The sequence below is a fragment of the Rana temporaria genome, chromosome 2 (assembly GCF_905171775.1).
Source record: "Rana temporaria chromosome 2, aRanTem1.1, whole genome shotgun sequence".
Lineage (NCBI taxonomy): Eukaryota > Metazoa > Chordata > Amphibia > Anura > Ranidae > Rana > Rana temporaria.
Genome location: NC_053490.1, coordinates 212,947,174 through 212,968,795, shown reverse-complemented (window position 1 = coordinate 212,968,795; position 21,622 = coordinate 212,947,174). Strand labels below are relative to the sequence as shown.

The 21,622-nt window shown below is 43.7% G+C and overlaps 2 protein-coding genes across 3 annotated transcripts in view; both read right to left on the bottom strand.

The window, feature by feature from the left end:
* CDC16 (cell division cycle 16) overlaps positions 1-12,607 on the bottom strand; it is a 47,362-nt gene extending 34,755 nt beyond the window's left edge. Inside the window, exons 1-5 of the mRNA XM_040336376.1 lie at positions 12,337-12,607; positions 10,017-10,071; positions 6,187-6,284; positions 3,979-4,017; positions 330-470 (exon numbers count right to left, since the gene is read on the bottom strand). Coding sequence (XP_040192310.1) covers positions 330-470; positions 3,979-4,017; positions 6,187-6,284; positions 10,017-10,071; positions 12,337-12,384 — 381 coding nt within the window. The 5' untranslated portion in view covers positions 12,385-12,607. The remainder of the gene's footprint in view (positions 1-329; positions 471-3,978; positions 4,018-6,186; positions 6,285-10,016; positions 10,072-12,336) is intronic.
* Positions 12,608-20,111: 7,504 nt separating this feature from the next.
* Positions 20,112-21,622, bottom strand: part of CFAP97D2 (CFAP97 domain containing 2) — a 36,254-nt gene continuing 34,743 nt past the window's right edge. For both annotated transcript variants that reach the window (XM_040336375.1, XM_040336374.1), the window contains one exon: positions 20,112-20,589. In XM_040336375.1, the coding sequence (XP_040192309.1) occupies positions 20,119-20,589 (471 nt within the window). In that variant the 3' untranslated portion in view covers positions 20,112-20,118. The remainder of the gene's footprint in view (positions 20,590-21,622) is intronic.

The following is a 21,622-nucleotide window of genomic DNA, read 5'->3' as shown; positions in this document are numbered from 1 at the left end:
GGGCGATTGCTCGGCCTCGTCTGCCGACATCACGGGCGTGCTGGACAGGTAAGTGTCCATTTGGGGTGGACCTCCGCTTTAAATTGGTTAACAGTTTAAACATTTGATATGGTTTCGGTTTTCTATTGTGAATAAAAAATATGGGTTTATGAGATTTGCAAACTGTTGGCTGAACAGGGTCAGCATCCTGTCAGATGCAGTCACTGTTTGGGTATTCAAGCAACCATAAGTGTCACAGCTGACTGAATACAATTGCCAGCAGCAGGGTTAACGATACAAATACAATAACCATTGTCACAGACTAATAAGATTATCAACTCAGATTTTACCGAGGACTGTGATATTTGCCATTCTCCAGAAATATCCCTTAAGATCTTTTCTTCTTTTGTATTCTTATCGAACAGCTTTTTACTGATGGGCTCCTCCATATCTAGGATATCGAGAGCCTGCTGGTACTCTTTTGCTGCATACTTGAAAAGAAATAATAAAAAAGAGACCATGTTAAATTATGAGTATGAAAACATTTCTAATGTTCTAGAGAAAAAAATAAAACAAAATAAAATATGTTTTTTGAAATTCCTTTATGCCTCAAAATGCTTCATTATAAGCATCTTAAAAAGAATCTCCAGCACTACACTCACTGTAATGACAAGTAAAGGGCCTGTTTCTCATGCACCAACAATCAGATGTTAGCTACTAACTAGCTTCAGAGTCCTTCTCAAAGAAGTGGTGCTGGTTAGAGTATTCAGTATTATACTTGTAGCTGCGTAGCAGTTCATTTCAAAGACATGATAGCAAGGATATGAATGCCATAAAGCCATCCTCCCAGTAGTGCAAAAGAAAGTCACCAGCACACTATGGATGTCCAAAAATGTTTTAAAAGCTTTAATCAGCAATCATATCGTTACAGCAGAACGTTTCAGTAGACCCACACCACCCCTTCATCAGGCATGCAACGGTAAAAATGCTTGATGAAGGGTCCCGAGAGGCTCGAAAAAGTGCTTCTGCTGCAACAATGTGATCGCTGATTAAAGGGGTTGTAAATCCTCGTGTTTTTTCACCTTAATGCATCCTATGTGTGAAGGTAAAAAAACACCTGGCAGTGACCGGCCCCCCTAGCCTTGCCCCGGTTTTACTTACTTGAGCCCCGTATTTCCCTCGGTGGGGACGCGATGTCCCTCTCTCCACAGGGTCCCGACTCTTGATTGTGATTGATAGCAGCGCACCCATTGGCTCCCGCTGTTGTCAATCAAATCCAATGGCACGGCGCCGGGGCCGAGTCCAGCATTTGTGTCTATAAATGCAAATGTTGGACTCGGGAGTGCGCCCGCAAGGTAACCCCCCTGGAGAGCGCTTCTCCTAGGGGGTCATCTGATGTGGGGAGGAGCCGCAAGAGCCACAAGGGACCCCACAAGTCAAGGATCGGGGTCACTCTGTGCAAAACGAGCTGCATAGTGGAGGGAAGTATCATATGTTTGTTATTTAAAAAAAAATAAAACAAGCCTTTACGAAACACTTTAAAGCTTTTGACACATTTTTGGACATTCGTAGCGTGCTGGTGATGTTCTTTCACTCCGATTGTCTTCGGTTCCAGCCAACAGTTCGGTGAAGCACCCGTCTACACACACGCTAGAACCTCTTCATCAGAGCCCACAAACCTCAGGGATTTTCTCACCTCAAATCTGGAGATGACAAGCCTATTTTATTGCTAGTGACTTAAAAAGTCAGCATGAAAATTGCAACTTAGTTGACCTAGAACATCTTGATTAAAGGAGATGTGCAGAGAGTCTAATGCCGCGTACACACCATCACTTTATGTGATGAAAAAATACGACACTTTCTGTGAAGTAAAAAATGACGTTTTTGAAACTTCAATTTTCAAAGACGAAGTTGCCTACACACCATCGTTTTCTCACAATGATCTTGCAAAGTGAGGTTACGTTCCACCACGTTTTACCATTGAAGCTTGCTTCTGGGCATGCGTGGATGAAAAAACGTCTTAGAAAACGACGTTTTTTGCTACACACGGTCAATTTCTGTGAAGTAAAAAGTGCACTTTTGAAAAACGACACATAAAATTGAAGCATGCTTCAATTTTTTTTGGTCGTTTTTTACAAGACATAAAACGACGTTTTCCCCCACACACGGTCAATTAAAGTGACGTTTTTAAAAACGTCATTTTTTTTCATCACATAAAGTGATGGTGTGTACGCGGCATAAGATTGCTAACCACATTGTAAAAATGCTACTTGCTTGACTACATCAGACTTCAATACTCTGAGACACTGACCCAACACTAGCATGCAGATTACATAAAGTGAGAACTCCTAACCTTCATATTTGTTCAAGGTAAATGGCTGGGAAAGTACTGAAGCATCTGGATCAGCACAACAGTCAGGAGTAATAAAACATCAGAGAACCACCTGCACTTAGTAAGTAGTGACGATAACATCCATCGTGTCTAGAGACCCAGCGGACAGGTTTGGGAGCACTTTTCAGATCAGCCACATCACACACAGCTTAGATATTCTCTGTATGTGGTGATAAGAATTTTACATCTTGGACACAACCATTGAGTTATGGCAAGGGTAGTTGGATAGGGGATGGATGGGCTTTCCACTACTCTACTTAAAATAAAAACAATACCACTAATACCTATATAACTTTCTATTCATTAACTGTCTCGAATACTGCAAGCTACCTCTGGGTAGTCTCTTTTAACCTGCAATAACTGACAGAATAGACAACATGGCAAAGTAAAGCAAAACTTTATCCATAACAACATGATAAAAAGAATGCTCTTTAGCATACATTCCACATTAATAATTATGCTACCAAAATCAGTGTGTGCTGTATATTGCCTCCAGCATTGCTCCTGTTTCTACTTGCCAGAGGCTGACATTTTTCTGAAGCCCAGAACACCTGAACAGCAGTAAATCATAAAAATTAAACCCATTGATTTCATTCCTGGAATGCCAGAATTGCCAACTGTCACATTTGCTTGTTTCCTTGACCAAACTGTCAAACCATCAAATGCCTGGTGACATAACTGATCACATGTGCAGCATCATGGCAGTTGCAGATTAAACAGAAGCAGCTTCCTTGGTTTTAAGGAAAAGAGGGTATAATTCCACTTTAAGAGCCCTTTCACACTGACATTGTGGCAGCATTAAAGCGTCACTAGTTTTAACAACGCTTTACCATAGTTTTAGAGGCGCTTTTCGTCCTCTATTGCTTTTAACCCCCACTAGTGGCCCAATAAAGTGTTAAAACAGCCCCCAAAGCGCTGCTGCGCTTTGCAGGCACTGCCCATTGATTTCAACAGGCAGGGGTATACACCGCTTCTAAAGCACCCCTAAGATACTGCTTGCAGGACTTTTTTGACGCCTTGCCAGCGCAGCGCTCCAGTGTGAAAGAACTCAGGCTTTCACAGGGACTGCAGATGAGACATTTTTCAGGCGCTATTTTTAGTGCTAAAGCTCCTGAAAAATTACTTGAGTGTGAAAGGGGTCTTAGGCTGTCAGCAGATTTGCCTCTACAAACTTGGCAGTGCCTAGAAATTCCTAAAAATGGAGTGCAACTGAGCATGTGCAGAGCAGGGTGAGACAGTGCGTTACTGGATTTTAAACAGTATAGACACTTATTTTTTATGTTTGACTTAGCATAGGGCCAATCTGAAGTCATCTAGCAGGACTTCATTTTCTGACTAAAGTTTCATTTTAGGAAAGGCACCACTATCTGCTTTTCTTCATTACAGCATTCATATTTCAGCACTATCCTTTTTATAAATGAACACGATCTGTGAATGTTAATAGGTTTTCCATATAAACTGTGTTATATACTAGTTTTCCCGACCTGTTAAACCAATAATGGGGGACTGCAAAACACATGCGACTCTGCAGTAAAATCATTTTGTACAGTTTCATACTAGTCATTGTTTTAAGGGTTACGTAGTATAAGAGGCAGGATTCTACATACATGACATCGAGCTGCAAGATAACGACATGCTTCATACACCTATAATGAAAAGTAAATGCACATAAACAACATTAAAACTTTATTTAAATATTCCATCATCAATTCAATGATAAACTGCATATGAACATACGTCTATTCTGGCACCATTCAAAGAAGAAATAAAAACAAACATAGGCCTATGTTTTCTTGTAAAAAGTGATAATCAAATGTGTTCTTTCAGGTTTACACATATGCCAGTGGCTCCTCTTTTCAACAAACTATTGTTCCCCTGGGACTCTCCCATTACCGTTTCTCATGGTGGATTAACAAGGGTCTGTACAGAATACAGCACTTTCTTAACTACAGACAGATAAGACCAGTATATAGGACTTCCTCCAAACTCTTATGCCTAGTACACACGACCGGTTTTTCCGTCGGATAAAAAAAAAAAAAACGGTGGTTTTACCGACAGAATTCCTTTCAGCCTGCCTTGCATACACACGCTCAGACAAAAGTCCGCCCGTCCAAAGCGCGGTGACGTACAACACGTACAATGGCACTATAAAGGGGAAGTTCCATTCCAACGGTGCCACCCTTTGGGCTGCTTTTGCTGATCCTCGTGTTAGTAAAAGTTTGGTGAGAGACGATTCACGCTTTTCAGCTGAATGGTATATCTCCATTACGAACGCTAGTTTTACCAGAAAGAGCGCTCCCATCTCATACTTGATTCTGAGTAGGGTTGTCCCGATACCACTTTTTTAGGACCGAGTACAAGTACCGATACTTTTTTTCAAGTACTCGTCGATACCGAATACCAATACTTTTCTTTAAATGTGTCCACAGATGCAGCCATGTCCCCCCACATATACAGCCATGTCCCCCCACATATACAGCCATGTCCCCCCACATATACAGCCATGTCCCCCCACATATACAGCCATGTCCCCCCACATATACAGCCATGTCCCCCCACATATACAGCCATGTCCCCCCACATATACAGCCATGTCTCCCCACATATGCAGCCATGTCTCCCCATACCTAGATGCCGCCGCCTAGTTAATCAGCGTGCGGGGAACATTACAGCTTTCATTTGAATAGCTGTGTGTTCCCTGCCGCGCATAGACACTCCCCCTGCTTGGAATTGGACGGGTGATCTGCACTTTGATAGACAGATCACCCGTTCAATCCCGAGCAAGGGGGAGTGTCTATACGTGGCGGGGAACAGACAGCTATTCAAATGAAAGCTGTAATGTTCCCTGCACGCTGATTAACTAGGCGGCGTTGCGGTATGCAGCGGCATGGCAGCGTTAGTATCGGATCTGGCATCGGGGGCATTTGCGGGAGTACAAGTACTCCCGCAAATGCTCAGTATAGGTCCTGATACCGATACTGGTATCGGGACAACCCCAATTCTGAGCATGCGTGTTTTTTTTGCAGACGAACGGTTTTCCCACCAGGATTTTTTCCTGATGGGAAAAAAGAGATCCTGCTCTCTTTTTTTGTCCGGCAGTTTTCCCGTCTGAAAAACTGCGATGGAGCATACACACGGCCGGGACACCCGACAAATAGCTCTCAAAGCAGTTTTCCCGTCGGAAAAAACGGTCGTGTGTACGAGGCATAAGGATGCCCTCGCTAGAAACATTCCACCTCAGCCAAATACTCAACTTTTTGAATTCCCTCAAGGAGAATACAGATTATGTTACGGTGAGGACACTTTTTTAGAACAAGTGCATGAGGGATGCCAGTTTAAGAAGGGGCGTATCTATAATGTACCTTTTCCTTTCCACACCCCTGAGAAATATACCTTAGTTACATGGGAAACAGATCTGGGAGCAGAAATAGATATGGAGGACTGGTCTAGGTGGTCTATTACGGTGCACAAGGGTATCCTCCAAACTACTCTTACCAAGGCAAATGATAACGTTTTGTCTTGTCAGTAAATGGTGCCAATTGAGACTTGCCAAGCTCTACCCTGATGCCTCCCCCCCTTACACCAAATGAAAAAATATACTAGAACTGTATATGTAATCATTTTTGCCTTTTTAAATGCTAGAATATATATACACACACACACACACACATACATACATACCAATACAACTTTAAATCATGCCAATACATAAAAATAAATAAAAGTACAGCTGAGCCATGTTTCTCAACTAAGTAGCACATTGTCCAATCCATTTACACAGTGATAATTCAAGCAATAAACTAGCTATTACCTACCTTATCCAATTTTCGTGACCGTAAAGCATGTGAAGCTCTGTGATACTGAGCAGTCAGATACAGACATTGTGCCAACCAATAAACATCCTGTGGTTCCTCTGGAAAAGAAAAGAAAAGCTTTTTTCATTAAAAAATTTGCAGGATTTTACCCCATTGCATAATCAAAAGCTCCACAGAAAAAAAATTTTTTTTAAAAAAAGACACCCGTTCACATAAAATATCGCAAGAACCACCATTTTATTCTCTAGGGTCTCTGCTAAAAAGTATATATAAATGTTTGGGGGTCCCAAGTTATTTTCTAGGAGGAAAAAAACAGATTTTCACTCGTAAGCAACAAGTGTCAGAAAAAAAGGCTTAGTCTTTAAGTGGTTAAACTGCCCTCATCTACAGACCAAAGTTCTTCCCTTTGATCTAAAAGAATGAAATGTTACTATGTTTCTCTTTATCTTCCAGTGCTGAGAATGTTGTTTTTTTTTTACAGCTCTGAGGGCTCTGCACTTGTTACATAGAATCAGGGAAATGCTGGACTAAGATCGTGGGGGGGAGGGTTGAATCGAGATCAATTAAGGCTCGGTTCCCAGCAGGGGTCCTGTACGTCCTGGTTCACCGTTTCAGGTCTCATTTCAGTCCAAATTTTGGGCCGAATTCGGACCTGAAACTGACCAAAGGACACACAGGGCTCCTGTGCAAATTCACATCGGAGATATGTGAACCAGCTCCATAGAGAGCCATTCACATTCTCCTGCTATTGCAAATTGGATGAATAGGTTACTAAAGTTACTAAGGGCTCAGGTAAGTAAAACCTGGGGGGCCAGTGACTGCCAGAAGTTTTTTCACCTTAATGCATAGGATGCATTAAGGTGAAAAAACATGGAGGGTTTACAAGCCCTTTAACAAAAATGTTCCCAATTCTATGCAGTGTTCTCTAATCACAGCTGTCTAAAAAAGAAAACAAAAAAAAAGAAAAAAAAACCGCAATAAGCGTTTATTGATTGGTTTGCGCAAAAGTTATAGCATCTACAAAATAGGGGGTAGTTTTATGGCATTTTTATTAATATATATTTTTTTTTTTTACTAGTAATGGCAGCGATCAGCGATTTTTATTGTGACTGGCGGACACATCGGAAACTTTTGACACATTTTTGAGACCATTGTCATTTTTACAATGATCAGTGCTATAAAAATGCACTGATTACTGTAAAAAAATGACACTGGCAGTGAAGGGGTTAACCACCAGGTGGCGCTGCAGGGGTTAAGTCAGTACTAGGGAGTGATGCCTACTGTTAGGGTCTGTGGCTACACGTGACACGTCACTGGTGACCGTTCCCGATCACAGGGTACAGCCATCAGTGACAGTGTCACTAGGCAGAATAGGGGAATGCCTTGTTTACAAAGGCATCCCCCTGTTCTGCCTTTACCGACCACATTCGCGGGCCGCCCGGGACCCGCAAGCACGTTCACGAGGCACGCTGAGGGCGCTCATGAGGCACGTGGCAGGTGCGCGTCCGCTGGGCGGCAAATTTAAAGGGACTTACAGGTACGCCAATGTACCTACCCGTGCCATTGTGTCGACGTACATCTGCGTGCGGCCGTTGGCAAGTGGTTAAAGACTAAACCTTTTTCTGACACTTGTTGTAGTAAAAATCTGTATTTGCTAGAAAATGTCATAGAAACACCCCCCCCCCCCCCCCAAACATTATGTATAATTTTTTTAGCACCCTAGAGAATAAAATGGCAATATTATACACTGTATTTGTGCAGCGGTCTTTCAAGCACAATTGTTTGGGGGGAAAAACACATTTTAATTAATTAATAAAAAACTAAACAGTAAAGTTAGCCCATTTTATTTGTATAATGTGAAAGATGATGTTACACCGAGAATTGTGACCTTTATTCGAAACAAAATCGTGGCCAGAATCCTGCCGCTCTACAACGAAGGTCTGTAGAATACCATCTCTGAATGCACAACACATTGACCCTTGAAGCAGATGAGCTACAGCAGCAGAAGACCACACCGGGTGCCACTCCTGTCAGCTAAGAACAGGAAACTGAGGCTACAATTCGCACAGACTCACCAAAATTGGAAAATAGAAGATTGGAAAACTTTGTCTGGTTTGATCAGTCTTGGTTTCAGCTGCGACATTCAAAATGACAACAACATGAAAGCATGGATCCATCCTGCCTTGTATCAACAGTTCAGGCTGGTGGTGTAATGGTGTGAGGGATATTTTCTTGGCACACGTTGGGCACCTTAGTACCAATTGAGCATTGTGTAAACACCACGGCCTACCTGAGTATTGTTGCTGACCATGTCCATCCCTTTATGACTACAGTGTACCCATCTTCTGATGGCTCCTTCCAGCAGGATAATGCACCATGTCACAAAGCTCAAATCATCTCACCACTGGTTTCTTGAACATGACAATGAGTTCACTGTACTCCAATGGCCTCCACAGTCACCAGATCTCAATCCAATAGAGCACCTTTGGGATGTGGTGGAATGGGAGACTCACGTCATGGAAGTGTAACCCACAAATCTGTAGCAACTACGTGATGCTATCATGTCAATATGGATCAAAGTCTCTGAGAATTAATGAAGAATTAAGGCAGTTCTGAATGCAAAAGGGGATCCAACCCGGTACTAGCAAGGTGTATCCAATAAAGTGGCCGGTGAACGTACGTATCCAGTTCAGTTACTAAGTTACTGTAGAACTATAGGCACAACTTTTTTTTCTCCATTTTGGATAGAGTAAGGGAGGATTATAACTAGGGTTGTCCCGATACCACTTTTTTAGGACCGAGTACAAGTACCGATACTTTTTTTCATGTAGTCGCCGATACCGAATACCGATACTTTTTTTAAATGTCATGTGACAGTTTTCAAACCACAATACAGACTAAGGATATTTTCTTTAGAATTATGAAGAACTCTAACTCAAGACATTATAAAAGAATAAAAATGAGTAAAAATGAATAAAAATGTTTTATTTGCTTGTCACGCAGTAGTAAAAAACTCAAAGAATTTTCATAGAACATGTTGATAAATACAAAAAAAGTATTCTATTTAGGTATCGGGAGCATTTGCGCGAGTACGAGTACTCCCGCAAATACTCGGTATCGGTCCCGATACCGATACTAGTATCGGTATCTGGACAACCCTAATTATAACCTGTTAATTTTTTTTTTAGCCATGTGTCCCATTGGGGACTTCCTGTCTCATAGCCAAAACGAGAATTAACAGGAAATCCTTCAATCCTTGGTTGTAACGGGGGTAACCAGTATTATTGTAACCGTTGGATGATTTCCCTTCTATTACCTTTCTGGGAACAACCCAAAATATGGGATTTTCTTTTAGTTTTAATGATAACGGCCCCCTAATGGGGGCAAAGGTGACAATAAAAACAGATGTTCTAACCCCTCTCCATTCTATCTAAAAAAAAAACACACATATATACACACATGTATACATATATACACACACGCATGCAATCTATTTCCAGTCCGAATTGAAAGTTTGCACTGCGATAAGCAAAGCGATGGGGGTGTCATTCATTTTCTATTGACACTCCCAGGGGTTTGCATAGGGCAGTGTTAACCGCCAGTGGGTCACATGTGATGGGGGAACCCTTACTGGATTTGCACGGGTTCTCGCATCGCAGCTGTGTGAACCGAGCCTCAAGGGTGGAAACAGAAAAAAAGGACTTCAAAATGGTTAAAGAAAGCCCATGAACAAAGCACCGTCAAATTTGCAGATGATCACAGACAAGATAAAACATTTTCTATCACAGCAAAACAGTTTTATTGTGGCGATAGATAACAAGAGTTCTTACCATGAGATAGTGAAGCTACCTTATCTGCCCAAAACAAGGCACTCTGGTACTGTTGCTGCAAGACACAAAAAAGCAACCAAGTGTTATCCAATGCAAACATCAAACTGTTACACATGATGCACAACAGGTTTTGTACCCTAGTAAACAAGCCGACGCTTGAGTTTCTAAAGCACCAAGTAAAAACATAAGGGGGAGCGCGCAGGGGCACTTTTAAAAAAAAAATTTTCTTTGATTAATTTTTACACTGTCCCTTTAAAAAAGGTTTGATCTCTTTTGTTGTTAGCACAATGTAAACATTAGAGGTAGACCGATATGGGTTTTTCTCTGGCCGATATTTAGAAATTGGGGAGGTTGATGGCCGATTTAAAAAAAAAATCACCCACTCCACTCCTTCCTGCTTACTCCTGTCACTCTAGCACATACTTGATGTCCTCAGTACAGATGGCACTGGTTTGGAACTGAAAGATGGCACTGGCGGGTGGCACCGATTGGCGATGGCACTGACAGATGGCACTGGCAGGTTTCACACTAAGCTGAGTGTAACTGTAACTATGTGAAACTAACAGAGATGAGAGGGAGAGGAGCTGTCGGCTTGATGCCAGGGGTGGGCTAAATTACACCAGCCAATAATTGGGCTGCTTTAGAAAAGGGGGCAGGGCCACATACGGTGTAATATAGCTGCTGGATCCCACCCACCCCGGCCGGGTCCCGAGCTTCCAGCTCCTCTCTGTTACTTGTCAGTTTCACACTCAGCGCGGCGCTTGATGCTGCCAGAGCCGCTGAGTGTGGAGAAGGGAGGAGGAAAATATCGGCCTAATTTGGATAATATATCAGTTTATCTCTAGCAAACATCCCTTGTGATAGCAAAAGGCAGTGACAGGTACTCTTTACTCCTCTCCTCTGCCATTCAGAGCTTCAGATCATACCAAGATCGATGTGATCTGATGCTTTTTTCAAACCACTAAGGGTTTGTTTACAGCTGGCAAAACTGGAAGTGATAAAGATGTTCATTGCTTCTGGTTTCCTAGACCAGAGAGCTGATCGGAGCCGTTCTGCTCTCCAATAGGGATGAGCTCCGGCGTGTTCGCACAGTCCACGTGCAGAGCCCGCCAGGAAGTCTGCACGGTGCTGCGCTATTTACAGGCAGGGCGACATTTCCCGATCTCTGCAGCCGAGCATCAGGACAATGTCTCCCTGCCTGTGATTAGCGCAGCACCGTGCAGACTTTCTGGCGGGCTCTGCACGTGGACTGTGCGAACACGCCGGAGCTCATCCCTGCTCTCCAATCAGCTCTATGGCCAGATGGCAGTACTCGGGGGGGGGGGGGGACATCCCCTCCCGCTGCTTGTAAAAGCAACCAAGCGGGTAATTAGCTGCTAGGATTGCTTTTACAGGAGAACTGACCCCCCCAGCTGGGAAAAAACACACAATACTGGGATGATGCTGGCAGCTGCAGGGGTTTTTTCTCCACAATTTTGTGGTGCATTTTTGGGGCAACACCGTTCGTTGTGAATGGGCCCCGCTCCACTCCAAAAACACGCCAAAGAAGCTCATGTACCAAAATGTTGGCACTGAGCCAGGCACATTTGGCTTAGCATGTTTTGTTGTGATTTGTCATAGGACAATCACAGCAAAATAGCATCTGCGTTTTGGGGTGCAATAATAGCACTGCAGCCGTGTTCTGCTGTGATTTCAACACACTCAGGTGTGAACTGGGTCTCAGTGGTTATAACGTTTTGGTGTGTGTGTGTGTGTTAAAGTGTCATCAATACAAAGACCGTCAATGGGCCAAGAGTGCCCATGTTCAGGGTGAGCCACATTGATAATTGACACAAACCCCAATGTTTCCGCCACAGATGCATGTGAATCCAATGTTTCCGCCACAGATGCATGTGAATCCAATGTTTACACCACAGATGTGAATCCAATGTTTACACCACAGATGCATGTGAATCCAATGTTTACACCACAGATGCATGTGAATCCAATGTTTACACCACAGATGTGAATCCAATGTTTACACCACAGATGCATGTGAATCCAATGTTTACACCACAGATGCATGTGAATCCAATGTTTACACTACAGATGTGAATGGTGCCTGTATTGCACTCCTTGCCCCAGAATCATTCTGCATGTGACACAAGTGAATACATTGTATGGAATTCCTGATCAGCACATGTCAGGTTACAAAAGGCACAGGTCAGCCCTCACATGGGAGGAAGAGGTACATTTCCAGGACCAGCAGTGTGAGTCGGCACCCACCCTAGCAGGAGGCACCTCCATATCACGTGATGCACGGCCGGTCACGTGTTCTCACCTGCTCTATATACTGCCGCACTCTCTTTCGTAAACGATCCAAGTTCATGTTTGTAGCTGGGTGACACGGCTGGAAGGAGGCGCGCCCACCAGAAAGATGCGCGCCTCCGGAACTGCCAAACGTAAAGTATACTGGTGAGCACCGGTGATAGCCTCACCCTCCGATATGTAACACCGGTTCCGGGGCTTCATACACGCCGGGGTGCAGCGGTATCAGCTGCAAAAGCGCTCAGGGAGGATGCGTGTTACATAGATCGCTCACCGGCCGGAAACATAGTGCGACGCTTACTAGTTCCGGATGGCAAAACAGAGCAGTAGAATAGGAGGATGTTTGCTGCATTCTAGGTGGACGTATGAAGCTTGAAGGTTCCCAGTTATCTTTGCATCCATACTGGCTTATATGGTGAATTAAAACACCTCCAATACAGTGGTTTTCAATTTAAAAAAGTAAAACCTCTCTTTTTTCTTTCCTTTTTTTTTTTTACTTTTTGCCTAGAGTAGGGGGGAGACCTGTCATTTGTATTGCTACCTGTGCCACAGATAGGGAGATTAACCCTCTCTGTTTGTGTTGTTTAACACAATCCCAGAAAATTAAAGTAAAAGAATACAGTAATACCCCGGATTGCGAGTAACGCGGTTTACGAGCGTTTTGCAATACAAGCTATTATTTAAAAAAAAATCCTGACTCGGTTTGCGAGCGTTGTCTTCAAGCCTCTAGGTCAGAGGTGGGGGGCGCTGGTGACTCCATTCCTGAGTCTCTCCGAGTGGCTCCAAGTTTTTCCGAATGTCTCCGCCCCCCCAACTCTGGTTACATGCGGTACTGCATACACTAGCAGTGCCACCGGAACGGATTATCTGAGTTTCCATTAATTCCTATGGGGAAACTTGCTTTGATATACGAGTGCTTTAGATTACAAGCATTCTTCTGGAACAAATTATGCTAAGGGAAATCTTCCAATGGGGACAGGAAGTAAAGAGATGTCTCCTCAATGGCAAACAGAAAGAAGAGTCTAACAATTCCTCTCTATCCAATATGAAAAATAATATTTTGGACTTTAGTGCTACTTTAAAGCGGGAGTTCAACCAATTCCTTTTTTTTTTCCCCCTTTGCTTCCTGCTCGTTTTGTCTAGGGGAATTGGCTATTTGTTTTAAAATATGATCCGTACTTACCCGTTTTCGAGATGCATCTTCTTCCGTCGCTTCCGGGTATGGGTCTTTGGGAGCGGGCGTTCCTTCTTGATTGACAGTCTTCCGAGAGGCTTCCGACGGTCGCATCCATCGCGTCACTCGTAGCCGAAAGAAGCCGAACGTCGGTGCGGCTCTATACTGCGCCTGCGCACCGACGTTCGGCTTCTTTCGGAAAATCGTGACGCGATGGATGCGACCGTCGGAAGCCTCTCGGAAGACTGTCAATCAAGAAGGAACGCCCATTCCCGCAGCCCATACCCGGAAGCGACGGAGAGAATGCATCTCGTAAACGGTAAGTACGGATCATATTTTAAAACAATTTGCCGATTCCCCTAGACAAAACGAGCAGGAATCTAAGGGGAAAATGTGCTCTCTGAGGGTGAACCTCCGCTTTAAGGCTGCATTCACACCTAGGCGTTTTCACGCCAGACGCCCGCCGCGATTACAGCCTGCAATACGCTGGAGGGGTGATTTTACATTGTCGGCTATGGAGATGGTTCACATCTCCACGCCGAAACGCCTGAAGCTCAAAACAAGTCCCGGATCCTTTTTTTCGGGCGGCTTCGGCGTTCGCGCATTGCCGACAATGTTAAAATCACCCCTCCAGCAAAAAAACAAGGCTAAAAACGGCGTGTTTTGTCGCCGCAAATCGTGGGACAAAACGCCTATTTTATGTCGCCGCAAATCACCTACGCAAAGGTGTGAATGCAGCCTAAGAGATATAGGGGCAGCCTAATGCCCAGTATATGTAATGCTGGAGATCACTGTCAGCAAACCCATTACATGTTGGAGGAAATTATTATCAGAGAGAGAGAGAGAGCATATGCTACAGGTTTCGCGAGAGACTAAAGCCTCGTACACACGATCAGATTTTCGGACAAGCTGCCATCCATCTTTTGTTGCATGCCAGTCTCATGTCGAAAGTAAAGAGGTTACTCACCATATGAAAATTCTCGTATGACAGAATTCAACTTCAGAAGTGAAGTCATGTGTTGAATAGTTTTGTATGTATTCTTTTGTTTCTGAGCATGCGTAGTCTTGCTGTTACGATTTTTTTCGGACACACCGAATGAATTAAACAAAAATCAGAGCTTGTGTTCCAGACACAATTCAGCATTTGTCTGACGAAAAATCGTAATCTGTCAAAAAGCTCCATACTAACGATCCGAAAATCGGCAGATCGTTGGTTGGACGAAATTTTACTTGCAATTTTCGTATCGTGTGTACGGGTCTTTGATTATCTCTCCCAATCAGCACTGATTATTTTTAATGCTCCATTAGGGGCACCACCCCTCTAATACATTAGCCAAGGCCCCTAATCTACATGCTGGGTGCATGGATTCCAATAGGATTTTTTTTTTTTTTAGAAGCATGTGTTTGCCCCCCCCCCCTGCACATGCTGCTAGTTAGTAAATAGATAAGGAAGTATATCATATTTACTTGTTTTTAACTTTTTTTTTTTTTTCAGCTACTCCCTGTTTTTTTGCCTAGGCAAATGATGTCATGCACCCCAGGAGTCTTCAGAAGGGGAGGAGGGGTTTTCTCAGCTAAGCACACTCTCCTGCACTCATACCCGGGCTAAGGGCAGATGGATTCCAGGAAGTAAATGTTATATGAATCATTTGCCATTACTCAAGATGGCCACGGGCAGAGATGCTATGGGGTTGTTTTTCAAAGTGATTTCCCAACAAAACAAAGCATGGAGACAAGTCAAACACCTGGACTGGGGTGTTGGTAAAAAATATCAAACGTGAAATAGGCAGTAAATTGGATCCCAAGTGGAAGCACACTCCATATAGGGTTAAGAAAGTACCTTTACCACCATTTACAGTATATGAAGTGATCTGGGAGGGTTCCAATCCCATCAAGAAATGATTCAGACCTTATGTGCTAAGTGGCGATTGCTCTTCCAAACCTGATTGAGATAGAGAGGTCTCAGACTCCATGGAAGCCCCTGCAGGCCTATCTGACTGTATAGACTCTCCTAAGGAATCAGCCTCTAGGTCAGTGGTTCTCAACCTGGGGGTCGGGACCCCCCTTGTGGGTCGAATGACGATTTGCCAGGGGGTTACCCAATCATGGGCTGTTCCTGAAGCCCGCATTGCTCTCTCAGTCTTTTTGCAGCCACCCAGCAGGTCTGCCCCTGGAGCCTGTGGCCGCCCAGCTGGTCTGTTCCTGGAGCCCACTGCTGCCCACTCAGCCTCTTCGCAACCGCCAATTCAGTTCACGGCATGGCTGGGGGGCAGAGATTAGAGGTCGGCTGACTGGTGAGGAATGTGAAGTGGGAGGGGCTGGAGGAGACCCTATCCTGATTTCGGCATAGGTGTCACTGCTATGAGACACCACAAAGTCGGAGACACAGTGAAGCCGGAGACACAGTGAGTAACACTACCTGTGATTATAGTTGCCATTAAAAGTCCCCACTACAGTTCTCAGATCAGCAGATGACCTTGATCAAGAGCCCCTACGTTGGCTGATCAGAACTACCCCCAGCACTGCACAGCACTCAGCCCATCCCCCCCACCAGCACTGCCACTGATCCCAACTCCACACCAGCACTGCCACTCATCCCGTCCCCCCCACCAAGGAGTAAGAGAAGGAATAAAAATAGAGAATACTTGAAATGGAGAGGAAAAGAGGGGGAGCAACAAAGAAAAAGGGAGCGTAATAATAAGAAAGATGGCTAGAGAGAGGGATGGGGGAAAAAAACGAGAAATTAGCATAAAGAGAGATAAAAGGGAAAGAAAGGAGAACAAATAGAAAGAGAGATACATCCTAAAATAGGGGGTTTTAATACTGTATGAGTGGAAGGGTCTCAGGGAGCACTAAATGTCTGTGGGTTAGGGGCGCAAATTACTTGTCTTGCCTTGAATGCGGACAACCTACACTACGAAAATAATTTTACTGTTAAGGGTCCCCACACTTTGGGAAATTTTATCAAGGGGTCACAAGATGACTCCACAGAGGCCACTGAAGCCCGCCACCCCATGTAGTCTAACCGTAGGCAGCTTGTATTCTGATTATGTTGTTTGAAAGGTTGTTGCCATTACCTTAACCATGTTTATTGAAGTATCATGTTGTTCTTTATTATTTAGTGATGCCGAAATCAGTATCTGTCAAATGGGAAGTGGGGAAGTGTAGGCATGTGCAGTCCATTTTCTCCACTGCAGCTGGCGCTCATTTGCAGCAGCAGTGCAGTTGGAGGAGGAAGTCAAAAGGAACCTAGCTCTTCTATGGTTTCCTTGGTCACAGAGAGACAACATTTAATTGGATGCTGGTACCCTGTGTGATTTTGGTGGCCATCTTGGATCGTGCAGAGTCTATTTGAGACTGGCTCCCTGGTTTGGTGAGAATTTTGCATGTGGCTAGAGTAAGGACAGCTCACCCGTCTGTCAGGGACAGCGCTTGATGCCAGGGAAAGGCTCCAGACAAGTAGGAAAAGTGCAGGGATGCAGCATTGTACCTGGAAGCCTCCCTGCTTAGGTTCGGTCCAGCCAAACCACAGTTCGCCCCTTGAGACAGATGCTATCGGCACACCAGAGACCTTCTGGTACTGCTCATCGCTATTAAATCCAGTAAGTGTTCTCGGTCCGGTGCCTTCCCGCCATGCTTGTTGTCTATTGTTGAACCTCACTTTCAATACAGTTCTGTTTTCTGCAACTGGACTTTGAGTGTTTTCTGCTGCTGCACCTGCCCACACATGGCTTATACCTGTAGCAGTCAGTGCAAGGATGAGGACTATGTAATGCACAGAACGGCTTGTTGTTTTTTTTTAGTGGTCAGGAGTACCCCTTATGTTGGTGGTGAGTGTCGCTTAAAATTTGGGTGGTCAGTGGAGTTTGCCCCCTAACATTGGCAGTCAGTGACGTTTTCCCCAGTAATCAGTGTGCTCTTTTAGTCCATATGCCCCTTGTGTGCCCTCTTGCTGTGCTCAGTAGTGATAATTATCCCTCACCATGCTGATCAGTGTGCCCCCCTTTTTCAATGGTCAGCGGGAGCAGCTTGACTCATAGAACCATGCAGGAAAGGTGATGTGCTGCAGAAGAATGATCAAGATCAGGAGGATCAGCAACAGAGGAGGAAGACGTAGGCATTCGGATGTAAAGACAGGCTGTATTTACATTTGTAATTTCTGTGAATGACCATCAGAGCAATCACAAGGCACAAATCCATTAGGATTGGCTCTGTGATTTTTGTCTGTAATGCAAGCTGTATAATATGAGTTTTACCACAGGCATTTAACGGACACACTGGCCGCCCGAGCCTTATTTTTTACAGTCCTGTTTCATAAATGGCACACCGGTAATAGATGTCCATCTCACTGCCATTATCTTTACAATGCAGTAGTAGGAAGGTGGTAAGTCCACAAATAATAAATGCAGTATTCTGGAATTTTTCCTTTGAAACATAACCAATATATCTAAAGAAGTGGTAGAAGCACCTTTGACCGTCAACCATTCTTCTTACAGATGTTTTCAGTGCAGACTTAGAAATGACACTGATACCCAATTATTGTGCAGAACAGTTCATTTATTCATTGTTCCAGCATTCATTCAAAGTCCTAGTGCATAACATTAGGAGGACTGGGCTGGGAAACAGGGGGGTATTTTCACTGTGGGCCAGTACAAATAAGATACCTTGGACTTTCAGACCTGCAATCACAACATCTAGTAGAGGGAATTCTTCCGGAAGGAACAGTAATCTTTCACCAAGCCCCTCAATCAGTGCAGCACCATGGCACACTTTGCTTTGTACAGTTTCTTTACCATACAATTGGCTAGTTCATTGTGCCCTAGGCCAGGGGTCTCCAAACTTTTCAAACAAAGGGCCAGTTTATTGTTCTTCAACCTTTAGGAGGGCCGGATTGTGGCCAGCGGGGGCATAAAAAGCCCCGGGCCCAGCATTGGTGAGAATAAATGTGGCCTCATAGTTTGCGATCAGTAGGATAAAGAGTAGTGCCCCTATTAGTAGGAGTAATTGTATCTCATCATTGGTATCAGTGGAAGAAAAAGTGCCCCCTTGTTGGAGTCAGGGGGAAGAATAGTGCCTCATATCAGTGGGAGGAATAAAGCCCAGAGGGACGGATAAATGCTAGCAAAGGGCCGCATCTGGCCCTCGGGCCGCAGTTTGGAGACCCCTGCCTAGGTTCCCAGCCCTGCCCTGGTGCATATGGTCTAAATGTATAACAGATATTGCAGCTTAAATGCTCATTGTATCCCATTATTATAGGCAGCACTAGGTATGTGTCACTGTTTGCAGTTAGATATGATTTGCATGAAATTAATTGTTGGTCCAATACAATCCTTCACAGTTATTCTTTGTCTTTTTTTGTGATTATATCTCCTGATGGTAGATTCAACAACTTACTAAATACTACATATATGGGGTTATTTATGAAAGGTAAATCCACTTTGCACTACAGGTGCAAAGTGCAGTCGCTGTAGATCCGAGGGGCGACATGCAAGGAAAATAAAAAACAGCATTTTAGCTTGCACATGATTGGATGATAAAATCAGCAGAGCTTCCCCTCATTTCAAATCTACCCCTCAGATTTACAGAGACTGCACTTCAATTGCACTTTCAGTGCAATTTCAAGTGCACTTGTACTTTGCACTTGTAGTGAAAAAGTGGATTTTCCTTTCGTAAATAACTCCCATAGTTTAAAATTGACCTTTAATTAATTCCCCGACACCCCCTGAGTGCAGGCTATCTATTAACATACTTCTCTTCCTGATCCAGCAAGGTTTGCAGTCAAAGAGAACCTCCCATAGGCCCCTCTTCATACTGCACATGTGCACAATGAACGCATTCATATAGGACAGTTGTGTTTCGTGACTTTTAACATTCCTTCTAAGTATGATGCGGCGTACACACGATCATTTTTCGGCACGAAAAAAACCCCGACGTTTTTAAAAATGTCATTTAAAATGATCGTGTGTGGGCTTCACATCGTTTTTCGGCTTCTGAAAAACGAAAAACGACAACATTTTTTTTCGAACATGCTGCATTTTTTAACGTGGTTTAAAAAAAAATTTGTTTTTCGGGTTGTAAAAAATGATCGTGTGGGGGCTAAAACGACGTTTTAAACCTGCGCATGCTCAGAAGCAAGTTATGAGACAGGAGTGCTCATTCAGGTAAAACTACCGTTCATAATGGAACGGTAGTTACGCTGTAACAGACAGAAAAGCGCAAATCATCTTTTACTTACACGGAATCAGCTAAAGCAGCCCAAAGGCGAATAGAACTTCCCCTTTAGAGTGCCGTCGTACGTGTTGTACGTCACCGTGCTTTTTTAATCATTTTTTAAAAACAATGGTGTGTGGGCAACGTCGTTTTTAATGATGAAGTTGGAAAACAACATTTTTTTTAATGCCGAAAAATGATCGTGTGTACGCGGCATAACTGTCCCACCGGAAAGAACAAGGCTGCAGTGCGAATGTGCAGTATAAAAGTTGTGTGGTACTGGGTAGGGATGCACAGCAAATGTTATTGGGTTGGAAGGTAAGTATGTTGCCTGGTGGGCTGTACTTGGGGGGTGGGGGCAATAAAATATGACCATTCACAGCAAGAGATGACTGTATTCAGAATATTTTTTTAATCTTTATCTGAATTGTAGTCTCCATGATGTGATTCCTTATCCTCTTTTTTCGCTTCTTTATCATCATCTTCCTCTTGGTCACTTTTAGAATCTTCTGATCTATATGATTTTTCTTCTCTGCCAGTGTCATAATAACTGTCTTCCTTTTCATCCTCTGGTGCTTTAGAAGCCTCCTCTTTTTTGTCACCTATCCCCGACTGATCTTCTGTCTCCTCCATGTCATCATGGACTTCCTCTGGCTTGCTTTCTTTTCTAGGCTGGCTTGCCTCTTGATCTCTTCCTTTGTCACTACGTGCTTCCTTGTGATCCTTAGTTTCCCTGACAGCCATACTGTCATTTTTTTTATTTTGTGCATTTTGTGGTATGTTTTCTTCTTTCTCCACTGATCCCTTCTCTGTGTCAGCGTCATCATTACTACTCTTATCTTCAGTTTCTTGCATTGAAGATTTCTTTTTTCCTTTTGAGGTCTACAAAAAAAACAACACATTTAAAAAGATTGGTTTACATTTCATGGATCAACATTTCGGGTCTCTGAAGAATAAATGTATTTTTACTAAATAACCATAGCATATATTTATTATTCCAAAAATCTGAAATTATAGAACATCATTTTTAAAATCCCTGCAATTTAATATTAACATGCCAGTCAGTTAAACCTTCAGGCTGCTGAATTTTTGCTGGAAGAGCTAGTATTTTACATAAATGTTGAGTAATCTAATATATGGCCGGAATTGCAGGTTAACATTTAATAAAAATTATTAGCTAGATTCAGAAAGAGTTAAGCCGGCGTATCAGTAGATACGCCGTCATAACTGAATCTAAGCCGTCGTACATTTAAGTGTATTCTCAAATTGAGATACACTTAAATGTAGCTAAGATACCACTGCCTGCGCCGTCGTATCTTAGCTGTCTAGTTCCGCCCGCCGCTAGGGGCGTGAACGCTGATTTACGCCTAGAATGCGTAAATCAGCGAGATACGCCTATTCACGAACATACGCTTGCCCGTCGCAGTAAAGATACGCCGTTTACGTAAGGCGTTTTCAGGCGTAAAGTTAGTCCAACAAAAAGCTGGCCTAGCCAATGTTAAGTATGGACGTCGTTCCCGCGTCGAATTTTGAAAATTTTACATCGGTTGCGTTAATCGTCCGAGAATGGGGCTGGACGTAATTTAAGTTCACGTCGAAACCAATAAGTCCTTGCGGCGTACTTTGGAGCAATGCACACTGGGATATGTCCACGGACGGCGCATGTGCCGTTCGTTAGAAACGTCAATCACGTCGGGTCACAATTCATTAACATAAAACACGCCCCCCTGTTCCTCATTTGAATAAGGTGCGCTTAGGCCGGCACATTTACGCTACGCCGCCGTAACTTAGGACGCAAGTGCTTTGTGAATACAGCACTTGCCTCTCTAACTTACGGCGGCGTAGCATTAATACGATACGCTACGCCGGCTGAAACATACGCCGCCCTACGTGAATCCAGCTATATCAGCTATAA